Here is a 13,286-nt window from a genome sequence, read left to right on the forward strand (position 1 = left end):
TTGAGGAGTTCAGCCTTGTCCCCCCTGTCTGTCACCAATTGCATCTGCCCATTTAGTAGGGGTCCTATTCCACCCTGGGCCTTCCTTTTACTCCCTATATATCTAAAAAACAATTTTTTGTTATCCTTAACTTGGGATGCCATCCTCAGCTCCATGGTAGCTTTGGCCCGTCTAACTGCCTCCCTACAAGCGTGAGCAGAGGAGGTATATTCATCTTTGGTGATCTCTCCCCGTTTCCACTTTTTATATGCTTCCCTTTTAGCTCGCAGGCTGCCCTTGGTTTCTCTGGTCAGCCAAGGAAGCCTTCTGGCCCCTTTCCCTTTTTCCTTGCATCGGGATCGTCTCCCTCTGTGCCCGAAGGATCATTTCCTTAAGGCACAGCCACTCTTCTTGAGCTCCCATCTCTTCCAAACTCCTACTCTGCAGTGCGTCCTTGACTAATCACCTGAGTTCATTGAAATCAGCTTTCCTAAAGTCTAGCACTTTCACCCTACTAGTTACCTTACCCCCTCGACGTCTTATGAAGAATTCTATTGAAGGGGAAAAACAAAATGGTTCCAGTCTGCCATTTTGTTTGTGAGCGAGCCATGTAGCCAGGTCATGACCTTGCTGTTACAGACTGGTTTAAACTAGTTTTTTTCTCCAGTAACAAGTTGAAGACATGTGCAGACTTGTCTGTGTCGTGGATAATGTTGATTGGTTTATACTGTTGCTATGCTTATGATGTCACATTTTCTATATTACCCCCTCATAGACTGCTCTGGATTTCTCACTTCCCTTTTAGCCTGTAGGCTGCTCTGGATTTCTCATTAAACCCCTGGCCAGCGCATCAGACAGGACCCTGGGCTGTGCGGAGTCCAGCTCCCCGGAGGAAGCAAGGAAGAGACCAAGGTCCTGACCTACACGGATGACCCGAACATCCTGTGGCAGAATAAGTGTGCTGTAGAGAGAGCCCTGTGGCACACACAGGTCTACGAGGGGGCAGCAGGGGCCAAGCTCAATGTGAGCAAAAGCACCTGCCTGGCTGTGGGTGAGCTTGGGGACCTGAAGTCCCTGGGGGTCCCTGCTGAGACAACCAGTCAGAGTGTGAATAAAGTGTGAACAGTCAGACAGACTAAGGCTTTTATATATATAGAATATATAGGGGAGCAGAAGCTTTCGTGAACCCACATTCACTTCAGCATCTGATGAAGTGAACTTGGGTTCACAAAAGCTTGTGTTACATTATGCATATACATATGCAATCTAAATTATTTATTCTATAAAGGTGCATATTTACTCAGGTAAAATATGCCCAGGGCATCTTTGGAAGGGGACCCTGCCCCACACACTACAGATGAAGGCAAAAATAAAGACTTAAAACAACAATCCTTGCAAATCTGCCCAGGGAGAAGTGTTGTCCTGCCCCAAAGAGTGATTGGTTTGAGCCTGAGCATGTGGGTGAAACCCATCAGCCAGATGTGTGGAGGGTTTCTCAGCACTCCCAGGAGCTGTGGCACAGCTTTGCTGATCTCTCACGTTCTAGTGAAACTGGGGATCTCTCATACTCCAGGAAAATATTCTTTCATTGTCTATCCTTCCTGGCCCTTCCTGGTGACCAGCAGAGACCTTGAAGCATGGAATGGATGGATTGACGAAATGCAGTTCATAGAAATACTATAACTTTAACTTTTTGCAAACATATAACATCTATAAATACCACACTATAAAGCAGGAGCAAGACTAAATAGGATTATAGAAATATTGTAACTTTTCAGGTTTTATATAATACAAATGTTATAGCAATGACTTCATCATTATTCTACATATTCAGTACTATAACATTTGCTTTAGACATTGCATTAGCAATGCTATAACATTTGCTTTATATACAACTTGTATATATTAGAAATACTTTTATATGGTGTGTTGTACTAAATGTATGTATTTGATTAAATGCATTTATTACATCTAATATATATTATTACATCTAATATGCATGAAAACTATTCAAGTTTATCTGTGAGACACGGGGTTGCAGTAGATCATGGGGTGCCCTTTAGTTCCAAAAAGTGATTTTCACCTTTTTAGGGTGAAAGAGATCACTGCCTCAGGCCTACTTGTAGGCTGGCCTTCCTCCAGCCCCTGGCCTTTCTCCAGGACTCTCCCAGGCAGGTTCCTCCCAGCTCTAGTCCCCCGCCCAGGTCTACGCAGTCTTCTGCCGTTGTCTCTCTGGGCCATCCAGGTCCAGGCCCCCTCCCCTGGGAGCTTCTTTCCCTTTCACTGTTGGGTCCCCTCTTACTTCCCTGCCAGTGCAGGGCCTCCCCGCTCTGGCTGTTGCTGGTCCACTCTAGGGCGGGGTAGAGCTGGGATGCTGCTGCTCACAGGAGGAAACCCAGTGGCTGGGCAAGTAAACAAGAAGACGCCATGAAGTCTTGTCTGTAAGTCTTCCTGCAAGTAACCAAGTAGACGCCATGAAGTCTTGTCTGTAAGTCTTCCCCCTTGTCTGTAAAGTCAGTAAATGTCATTTTTAAGTCCAGGGCGGGCAATACTGCTCCCCCAGCCTTTCCCACCCCAGGTTTTCAACCTTTTGTGGGTGCTACAATTATAGATGAGGCTCCCCTGTACCTGTGTTTCCTCATCCCTGGGGTCTTCCTCCATTGTCAGAATGAGAGACTATGAGCACATGGCAGGGATGTGAGAGGGGGGTGGGCTTTTTGGGTGCCAGCTGCTCTGTGATCACTGCCCCTGTGCAGGCTCTTACCCCACAGGGCAGTGTGCATGCTCCTAATTAAAGAACTAGGCTCAGGGCTGGGGGTGAAGGATACAAAACTATGCACTTACCTGAGCTTGAAGCACATACAGGTGTTGCTGCTGATGCATTTGCAGCCTCAGAACTGAACTTCACAGTTTGAATTTCAAGGTTTGCAAAGCCTGTCTGAAATAAGAGTGGAGAGGGCCAGTTTCACAGCTGCAAGCTGTTGTCAGGCCAAGGGATCTCACAGCTGCCCCTTCCCTGTTTCAGAGTGTGGCTCTGGTTCAGGTTAGGTGATGGGGCTGGGAGATGGGAGGCACTTCATGTGCTTACCCCATGCACAGAGAACCTGTTTGTACGAATACGAGGCAGAGGTGTGTAATGGGACTGGCTCTGTGGCGCTTGTTCATAGATCCGAGTTCCAGACCTGCAGGCACTGCCAGTGCCCAGAGCAGCTCAATGGCTCACTCGGGCAGACCAGCAGGTTTCCTCCCTGGGATTGTTTCATCTCAGTGCTACTTCATGTCTAACAGATGCCTTCCAAGAACCACCGGGGGATTGGAGGGTCCCAGGGCTGATCAGGTCACAAAATCATTGGATGCAGGTGTTGCGGTGGATGTAGTCTTTCTGGACTTCAGCAAGGCCTTTGACACTGTCGACCACCCCATTCTCATCAAAAAACTAGGTGACTGTGGCATTGATGCCTACACAGTCAGATGGTTTGCAAATTGGCTGAAGGGTTGTACTCAGAGGGTAGTGGTGGACAGGTCCTTTTCGAGCTGGAGGGAAGTGGGATCCCCTAGGACTCGGTCCTTGGCCCCGCACTGTTCAATTTCTTTATTAGTGGCTTGGAAGACAGGGTCAAAAGCAGCCTGTTTAAATTAGCTGATTATATCAAGATTTGGGGTGAGGTGGGCACGCTAGTAGGGAAGGACAGATTACAGCAGGACCTGGACAGGTTACAGGGGTGGGCTAACGAAAATAGGATGGGTTTCAATACTGACAAGTGCAGGGTGCTGCACTTGGGTAGTAGGAACCAGCAGCACACTTATCAGCTGGGAAACTCCTTTCTCAAGAGCACGGTGGCAGAAAGAGATCTTGGAGTCATTATTGACTTCAAGATGAACATGGGCCGACAACGTGAGGTCACAGTCAGTAGGGCTAGCTGTACCTTGTCATGCATCCATAGATGAATCTCACGCAGGGCCAAGGAGGTGATCCTCCCCCTCTATGCAACACTGGCCAGGCTGCAGCTGGAGTACTGCGTCCAGTTCTGGGTGCCGCACTTCAGGAGGGATGTGGACATCGAGAGGGTCCAGAGGAGGGTCACTCGCATGATCCGGGGACAGTAGGGCAGACCATACGAAGAGAGGCTACAGGACCTTAACCTGTTCAGCCTTCACAAGATAAGGCTGAGGGGGGACCTGGTGGCCGTCTATAAACCTACTAGGGGGGACCAACAGGATTTGGGCGAGACCTTGTTCCCCCAGCGCCCCCGGGGTAACAAGGAATAATGGTCATAAGTTGTTGGAGAGTGGGTTTAGACTAGACATCAGAAGACACTACTTCACAGTCAGGGTGGCCAGGATTTGGAACCAACTTCCAAGGGAAGTGGTGATGGCTTCTACCCTGGGGGTCTTTAAGAGGAGGCTTGATGATTACCTAGCTGGGGTCATTTGAGCCTGGTTTTCTCTCCTGCCCAGGGCAGGAGGTTGGACCTGAAGATCTACAAGGTCCCTTCTGACCCTACTTCTATGAATCTATGAATAAAATACTTGAATTGTCTCACTGTGTCTTCCCTAGCCTCAACCCTACACCAGTCTGGCCTTGGGAAACAGGCTTAGTCTCTCACAGACTTGTCAACACTGTGCTGTGACCCAGCAAGAAAAATAGAGGGAGGGAGTTGTTGGGGAACACTGCATTGTATCTTTGTGCCAATCTTTTCCTGTTCAGATTTCTAGCGTTTATATTTACTAATAAAGTATATTTCCTTTATGGTGGGGTGTCTGACAGTGTATGTTTTCTCTAACGTGGACCGACAAGGAGGAAACTTAAAAGTGTCTACTTGGTTACTTGTGCACCACCGATTTCCTCCTGTGCACAGCAGCATCCCAGCCCCGCACCCAGCGCCCTGGAGCGGACCAGTGACAGCTGGAGCAGGGAGGCCCTGCACTAGCAGGGATGTAAGAGGGAGGCGGCAGGGATGGGGTCAAGAGGATGCAGCAGTGAAAAGGAGAGAAGCTCCCAGGGAGCAGGCTGGATCTGAACAGCCCAGGGACACAGGCAGAAGACAGAGTATGCCTGGGGCAAGGACCAGAGCTGGGAGGAAGCTACCTGGGACAGTGGGCCTGGAGAAAGGCCAGAGGAAATCTAGCTGGACACCTTTAAGTAAGCTTAAGGAAAGGCTGAGGGGAGCAGTATTGCCCACCCTGGGCTTAAAAATTACATTTACTGACTTTATAGACAAGGGGAGAGACTTACAGACAAGACTTAATAGTGTCTATTTGGTTACTTGCACAGCCACTAGGTTTCCTCCTGTGAGCAGCAGCATCCCAGCTCTACCCCGCCCTAGAGTGGACCAGCAACAGCCAGAGTGGGGAGGCCCTGCACTGGCAGGGAAGTAAGAGGGGATCCGACAGTGAAAGGGAACGAAGCTCCCAGGGGAGGGGGCTAGACCTGGATGGCCCAGAGACAAGGGCAGAAGACTGAGTAGACCTGGGGGAGGAACCTGTCTGGACAGTGGGCCTGGAGGAAGGCCAGCGGCTGGGGGAAGCCCAGCTGAAAGGCTACAGGTAAGCCTAAGGAAAGGCCAGGGTGGAGCAGGGTTGCTGGGAGGGCAGCCGGGTTGGAAGCCCCCTGTAATTTTGATGTGGACATGGAACCATTTTTACTAACTTTAAAGGCAAATGTTTTTAACTACTTTTTACAACTTCTTTTTAACCTACCATCCATAAATGTATGCAGGCTTGGCAACCCTGGAGGAGCCCAGCTCAGACTAGTGGGCCAGGGGAAGGCCAGGGGCTGTACCTCACCCCGCCGAGCAAGGCCGTCTCCCAGGACCCCCACCACTAAGGAACTAGCAGGCTGTGGCAGGAGACATAGCTGGGATGTGGGAGTAAGGCCCTGACTGAGGGGGGCCCCTCCTAGAGCTGTGCTTCAACTGGAGGTAGAAATGGAGCAAGCTCCATCAGAGCCCTGCTGCAGTGGAGGGGGATGAAACCAGCCACCAGCGGCAGGGAGCAGTCTTGCCTGCACCAGCTGTCTGTGCGCTGGTGGCAGCTGCTGCTGCTCCTGTAGCAGCTTGGGCTTGGGGTGCTGGGCCTCCCAGGGCAAAGACTTCTTGGGCAGGGAGGCTAGAAGAAGCCCTTTTCTGCTCACTCCCTCACCCCCTTCCCCATCCACTACTTTGCATGGGGCTGGGCCTGCCAGGCTCCCCGGTGGCTGCTGTGGCAAAGACTCTTAGAGAAGTGCTATTCACCCCCCACCACGCTGCTGCCCCTCTCACTATCCCTAGTTATTCTGACTCAAGAGGGCGCTGGTCTGTTTAGCGAGCAGAGCGAGTAGGAAGTTCGCTAGGGAGTTTGCTTGGAGACTCTCTCCCCCGGTCTGTCGCTGCAGGCTTGGTGAGAGGAGGCAGGTTAGCAGCAAAAAGGAAACCTTCCAGGACCAAAGAGCAGCAAACAGGCCAGCTTATGGGGGAGTGTGCTAAGGAAGGTCTGTTTGGAGAGAGGGGCAGGAAGATGTAGATGGTGGATTTAGGAGACCCAAAGAAATGGCTGGAGGATGTTGCAACGCCAGAGCCACTGTCACTGCCAGCTCTTCCTCTGCTTGCACCTGTGACATGCCTCTCTAGACAGGACTGCTCGCAGTTGAGGCTTCCTCTCAGGTCCTGGTTTGGTGCTGCAGGGACCGCAGCTTGCAGTTTCCTTCCAGTGACAGGCAGCGAGGCGGGGTGCCTGCAAAGTGAGTGGTGCCTCCTGGCGGTGTCCCGCCAGAAGCAGATAAGAGAGTTACAGGAAAAGGTGGTGAAGCTCTGAAGTCCTCATGGCTTTGTCAGTCCGATACTAGAGAAAGCCTCTAGGACTGTAGCGGAAGGACTGCCAGAGGTAGCGCTGGAGAAGGAAGAGGACAGAGACACACAGGGAGGTGGAAGCTGAGCTTGTGACCTCTGGCAGCAAGTGGAAGTCTTCACCTCCACCTGCAGCAGTTGGCCTGGAGAACAGATATGGAGCCCCACCAACACAGGAGAATGGATGAGGTGAGGCCAGGTCTCCCTAAGGTTTGGAGGACTGAGACCATTGATGCCAATAGTTGGTGGTGGTTGGTGACTCCCTTCTGCAGTGGACAGAGGCCAGCCTGACCTGTTGTCAGGGGCCTGCTGCTTGCCTGGAGCCTGGATCTGAGATGTCAAAGAAAGATTATTGAGACTCATCCAGTTTGCTGACTACTACCCCATGCACCAGTGCTAGCCTAAGCAGAATTACCTGGAGTCCTGGGGGCTTGCCTGGGCAGCAGTGGCACTGATTTGGCCACAGGGAGCTTGGCCAGCAGCCAGCACGTGACTGGGCAGCCACGTTCCGTTTCTGGTGGTGCATGCTGCTGCCATGTATGCTGTGCTGCTTTTCTGGATGCTGGGTTTTGGTTTTTTTTTTTAAACTGTGGCTGCTCTGCAATGGCTCCCTGGCAGGTTTCTCCATTCCCCACCCTGTGCTTTGGGTGCACGCGCACGCACACACACACACACACACGAATTTTTTATTAAAAAAAGTGTATATATGAAAAAGAAAACATAGTTTATTACCATTACTTAAGTAAAGAAGCACACAAGTGCTTAACAGACATGTTTCACATAATAACCCAAATGCGTTTGATCTGCATCAGAACCCCAATTCCAACAGGTAGCCATTTTAAGACTAATGCTCCATACAGTTCGATATACATTGTAAATACCCACCCCAACAGAGAACTGGTTTGTTTTTGGTTGTTTAAAGGCTACCAGCGCTGACTACAGCTCCAAACAGATGTAACATTTTTTTAAATTAGACACACAGGGGACTAGAACCCTTAACAGGTCACTTGACTTGAGGGGGATTCTTTCTGTAATTTTGGGTCCTACTAGGTAATAAACCTTATTACTGAATAAATTTAATGGTTTGCTCTCTGGGATTTCTCCATCCCTTTTTTGAGCATTCAATCAGTAACTATTTGACTCTCCATTGTCTGAAGAGTTAGGGTAACCTTCTATACAATATTTTTATTTAAAAAATAGATTTGGTGGTAAAAAGTTTTACTGCAATTTATTCCAGCCTGACAGCTCATTAAAAAGAATCTTTAAAATAAAGACAATTTTGGGGAGGGAGGGGAAAATGACAAACCAACCAAAACCAGACAAGACAAAGAAACTCCTTTTAAATAGGACTAGGATGCCACTTCAACAGTGATGACTTCACACTTCCCTGTGTCTTGATCTGTGCATGTAATGTGCAAGGACCCATCCCTAAGGAGAAGAAAAATACACTGAAAAAAAATCTTTAAAAAAAGTGACTTGTGTGAAAGTTTTACTAATAAAACCAGAATTAAAAAACACTTTTGTGAAGGAAGAGGGGATGCTTAAATATCGATGAAAAATTGCTTTAAATCAATAAAAGTTAAATTCGCTCTTGCAAATTTTCCTGTCTTTGCCCATGAATACTTATTTGTCACCTGTAGATATGGTAATAGAATGGATATGGACCAGATATGGTCTGGAATACAGTTCAAAATAAAACATAGTAGAAGTCTGAGCTATCAACATTTTTAATTCTTTTGATTTTTGCTTAAGTGTTTAGTTTAGAGTTTTTAAAAATGGACATTTGGGGTGAAGTCACCAAAGATATATATTTTAAAACTCTAATCAGTTTGTAAGAAAGAAAGGTGTACAGTTTCAAAGAGACCACTACCTCCTCCTGTATTAAAGGAATGCAAAGATACTGCTCTTTTAGAACAGGGGAGATTAATAAATCTAACCTCCAATCTATAAAATATTTGCACTAAGTTGACAATGATTCCTTAAATTCAGAAAGTCTTATCCTCCAAAAGGGTTATACAAGAGACAGTATCTTCTTTGATGATTCTTTAAGTAAAATAGCCATTTTAAAAAGAGGAACAACTTTTGTATAGAAACCAGTTGCGAAATATTCCAGCTACTTCTGTTTCTACTTCTCTTAAAATCCTGACAATTAAAAAAAGGAGGCAAAAAAATAAAGATGCTCTAAGCATTTCCCATAGAAGTCTGAAGCAATATTATCATAAAAAGATTAATGCACGCATTATTATAAAAGGTGTCAGCCACCAATAGTTGAGTAGTCAGCCTCTGAATAAAGTTACGGCTAGAAAAAGGGTCTCTCTGAAATAAGCTACTAGTACTCTCAGTTCATCTCATCTTCTCCAAGAAAACACCAGCAGTAGTAAGATAGCTGAGAATTAAGAAACTATAAAACATCCAGATGCAACAACCCTTCCAGTCTAGCACTGCTGCTGACAGGTGACAAATTTCATCATCATAAGATAGAAGCCTTCAAAAGCACTGCCGAGACATAATATTTAATCAAATCTTTTGTTAACAGCTAAACTAAACTAAAGTACTCCAACACTAGACTGTTCACTGCACTGTAACTCCTAAGGAAGCGGCATAAAGGTTGCTTTGGTAACATTCAGTAGGATTTAGTCTGAATTCAAGATCTTTAATATTTGTTAATCTGTGCATTTTAAACCTGCTGGTCAAGTAGTCTTGAATGGGTTTTTTAGTATCTGGGTTAACGGCTTCTTATAGTTTCACAGATTCACCATACTTAAATTCTTTTAGCTGTCAAGAGCTAGAACAGAGGATACTTTAGAACAGGACTTCTGCTGATTACTTAGAGCAGAGATGTTTATCATTGCCCTGGAATGACTCTCATAAGGTGTAATCTGTTGAAAGCTCTTCACAGAGATAGAGCGATAGGGCGGGAGCGAGAGCGAGAGCGATGGGGCGAGAGCGAGAGCGATGGGGCGAGAGGGCGGGATCACAAATGGAACAACATGATCAAGGAGTGAACAATGGCTTTTAAAAAACTGCTTCTCTTTCTTTTTCAAATAAAATATTCATAAACTGCGATTCTTTAATTGCTGCATCCCACTGGCAAGCAAAAGATAAGATCTCTCTGTAAGTGAAATTACGACCCATATTTCTGACTTGGCATTAAAAACAATTATTTGACTCTGACTTGTAACTTCTCTAGCCAGAATTTTACTAGTATTTGTGATAAAGGAACTTGACATTCAGGGAAAAACCCCTCCCCCTGCAAGTCCCAGAAAGTCATCCCCACTGTAAGGCAACGCTTTCAATAATGAAACAATGCTACTTCTATTACAGAAAGTTATATACATCCATTTTCAGTGACTTTTCACAAGAAGAGAGAAGATGCATCTCAAGTGTAACAAGTCAAAGACAGCAAATCGAAAGAGATAAATATTTTGGGTACCTTTTCATAGTAAGAACAGTCAATATGTCATGCAGCCCATCTTCCTTTTTATCTAAATCCTGAAGCACGATCTGTTTAGAAAGAAGCATAAATTGAAATAATCAAAACAACATATCTGCGCTCATGCGGACACGGCCAATGTTTGCTTCCCTGGAGACAAGAAGCAGTGGCACACCTTGTGCTGCTGCTCCTTGTCCCCAGGGAATGCCCGTGCCATGCACCCTCTGGCGTGCGGTAGGTTACTCTGAGTGGGGTAGAGGAAGCTGGGGCCAGCAACTGTGCTGGCCCCAGCAGCCCTACCTGGCGTCCTGGAGACCTCAGGGAGCTGCAGCATGGCACTCCTGCAGCTGGGAGCCTGGCTGGCAGCTGGAGCATATCTCCAGTGGCAGGCCAGGCTCTGGTTTTGGGCAGTGAGCACTGCCACATGTGCCACCCCTCTTTAAGGCACAGGTGTTTTTGCCCCCGGGATCTCCAAAGGTCAATCCTCCTCCCCCCCTGCACTGCAAGGTAGTGGCGCAGGGAATGCCCGAGTGTGCAGTGTGGTGGTGGCCCAGATGGGTCTGTGGTGCCACATACCATACATCTGTGCTCATCAGGACGTGGCCATTATGCGCACACAAAACAGAATGAGCATTAGAGTTCTAGAAGTCTGCACTGAAGTTCTCCGTTCTTAACTGCGTCTTTGCTTATTTTGCTGCTCGTTAGAAAAGGCCGAAATTCTGCCAGGTCACCCCTCCAAAATAGTAATCCCTGGGCACGTCTACACATGCAATTAAGGTGCAGCAGTAAACTTGGTGTGATAAACACTGGAGTTTATTTCTCCCGGATGTGCTGTTTAAACATGCGCCCAGGACCACAGCACACCGAGTTGGGTTGGAGCAGCCTCCACTGGCCGGGGGTACCAGGGGTCAGCCTGTCAGCCCAGGGATGCCCAGACCTGGCTCAACATGCTGTGGAGGGTCTGGCTGGGGCATGAGGATGCTTCAGTGTGGGGCTAGCTGTGTGGCTGTGAAGTAAAAAACCACAGTGCAGCTGGATGGTATTTCTATTTGCTGTGGCCTAATAGGGCCACACATGTAAAACACTGAGACATTTACTGCAGAGCGAATTAGGCAGCTTCACAGTAAAATGTCTTGTCTAAATACGCCCACTGATTTTCAGGATTTCAGTCTTCTTCCCATAGGAATACCATTTTGCAAAAATAATCTGGAAGTTGTAGATACAGCAGGTAAATTGAATGGTCCTCTTTTCAGAATTTGTTACTGGTAATTTAAACATATGGAGGGCTGTAAAACAGGTTGATAATGCAAGTCCATCTATCCTGGAAATGAACAGAGCACCTACAACTGCTGCCGCTAACCTCACTGGGAGCTGAACATGTTTATTTCCTTGGGACCAAACTCCCTTTCCATGCCTAACTTGTTGCAACCCTTTATCTCTTGCTAAAAGGGAATGGAAACTTCAGACGGACAAACTATCAGTAGTGTGCAGAAGTTCCTTTGGAAAGAGCTATTTTTTGGGGGTGGCACATTTTCCATCGTGGAGCAATTCTCATTGTGGTTGCGTAAGATCTGGTCATATCTCCCTCTGAAGCACATCAACGTTGTTCATAGAAGGTTGCCTTCCATCTCCTCCTTAACCAGTGAATATCAAATGGACTTTATGGACTGAGTACCATGTATATTACAGTGGTCTGTCATATTAAGATCCTATCTAGACTACATGGACTTTAACAAGGCACTGTGGCATTCTGTACACTACTGGCATCAATACTCCTACCTGAAGTTCTCACTTTTAATGCACTAAATTGCCAGCCTAGACAGGACTGTTTCCAGTCCAGCTACATGAATAATTTGGGGATTCATACATATATACAAAATAAAATCTGGGGATTCAAGGTGAGAAGGGTGCTAGCTGAAAGGTTTATTCCATTTTTACGATTCTTCTTCTTCAAACTTTAGTGATATGTTTACGGGAAGTTATTCAGAGGCAATTTTCAGAGATTTCTGTAGAACCTAATATAACGCACAAAACAATAAAAGGTATTCTGTCCATTTACCGAATTTCCAAATAATTCACATCTAGAATTTGAAATGAACTCACTGTACATGCTCTCACCTGTGCAAATTTGTCCTCCTCTTTTGCAAGGCATTTCCCTATAGACTCGTACAGTTCGAGGCATACAGAGGAATTGCTTCCTGGGGCTTGTAGTGTGTGCTGCCTTCGTGCTGGCAATGGGGTCCCCGATGGAAACAGTACTGTGAATGTGTCAGACCCCGACTCATCTATTCCCTAAGAAAGAAAGAGTAAGTGTGTGCGCCAATCGCTGCACTTTAGGAAAGAGATTCAGTTTCAAAGATTATAGTTTATACTGACCCATGTTAGTCTGAAATTCAAAGGAAGGCAGGGCAGGGTGGTGTCACAACCCAAGGGTGTGATTTTGTTTGTGCGCGCTTCGGCACTGCTAAATTAATTCCCGCCACTAGGAGCTTTCTTTGCAAGGTGCATTTCTCAGTTGCAAAGAGAAAACCCCGGTGCAAAGGAGTTCCCGCCACCCGCATGCAAATTTGTGTCCCACTATTGGCCAGTTCTAAATTATTCCCACGTGGTGGCTAGCGATTGGCTTGCTAGCCGTATAAGAGGCTTGAGCGGTTTCCGCCCAAGTTGGAGAACTCCGAGGAGAACCCCGCAAGGGAGGACTCCACAACCATCTGGAGGAGGAGAACTTCACATCTCGTGAAGATCTCTAAGCGCTGCGGAGCCTAGCGAACCCAGCGCAGGCTATAGGGGTCTGATCAACCTCTGGCCTCTCCCCATCACCGAACGATCCCTCGACGAACCCCTTCCCTGCGCGCAAGTTCCACGAAGCCTAGCAAACTTCGTGTGAGTGTATCCAGAGCTCTCTGCTTCGAGTTGTTTTCTTCGGTTGACGCGACGGGCTCGCGTGTTTAGAGCCTTCAACCGGATTGGCCTAGAGGTTCGCGTGGAAGGAACTCTTGTCCGCCTCTCTTCTTTTCTGTCTGTAACCGCAACCCAAGCAAGTTTTCCTG

At 47.2% G+C, this 13,286-nt stretch overlaps 1 protein-coding gene across 2 annotated transcripts in view; it reads right to left on the reverse strand.

The window, feature by feature from the left end:
* Positions 1-7,505: 7,505 nt before the first annotated feature.
* The window catches only part of HSPA14 (heat shock protein family A (Hsp70) member 14), a 24,010-nt gene continuing 18,229 nt past the window's right edge, over positions 7,506-13,286 (reverse strand). The window contains exons 12-14 of one of the 2 annotated variants that reach the window (XM_006022123.1): positions 12,355-12,528; positions 10,237-10,307; positions 7,506-8,231 (exon numbers count right to left, since the gene is read on the reverse strand). In XM_006022123.1, coding sequence (XP_006022185.1) covers positions 8,153-8,231; positions 10,237-10,307; positions 12,355-12,528 — 324 coding nt within the window. In that variant the 3' untranslated portion in view covers positions 7,506-8,152. Of the gene's footprint in view, positions 8,232-10,236; positions 10,308-11,187; positions 12,252-12,354; positions 12,529-13,286 lie in introns of those variants that run through there. The other variant, XM_006022124.3, reaches the window with a different exon arrangement.

Source organism: Alligator sinensis, unplaced genomic scaffold (assembly GCF_000455745.1).
Source record: "Alligator sinensis unplaced genomic scaffold, ASM45574v1 scaffold1216_1, whole genome shotgun sequence".
Taxonomy (NCBI): Eukaryota; Metazoa; Chordata; order Crocodylia; family Alligatoridae; genus Alligator; species Alligator sinensis.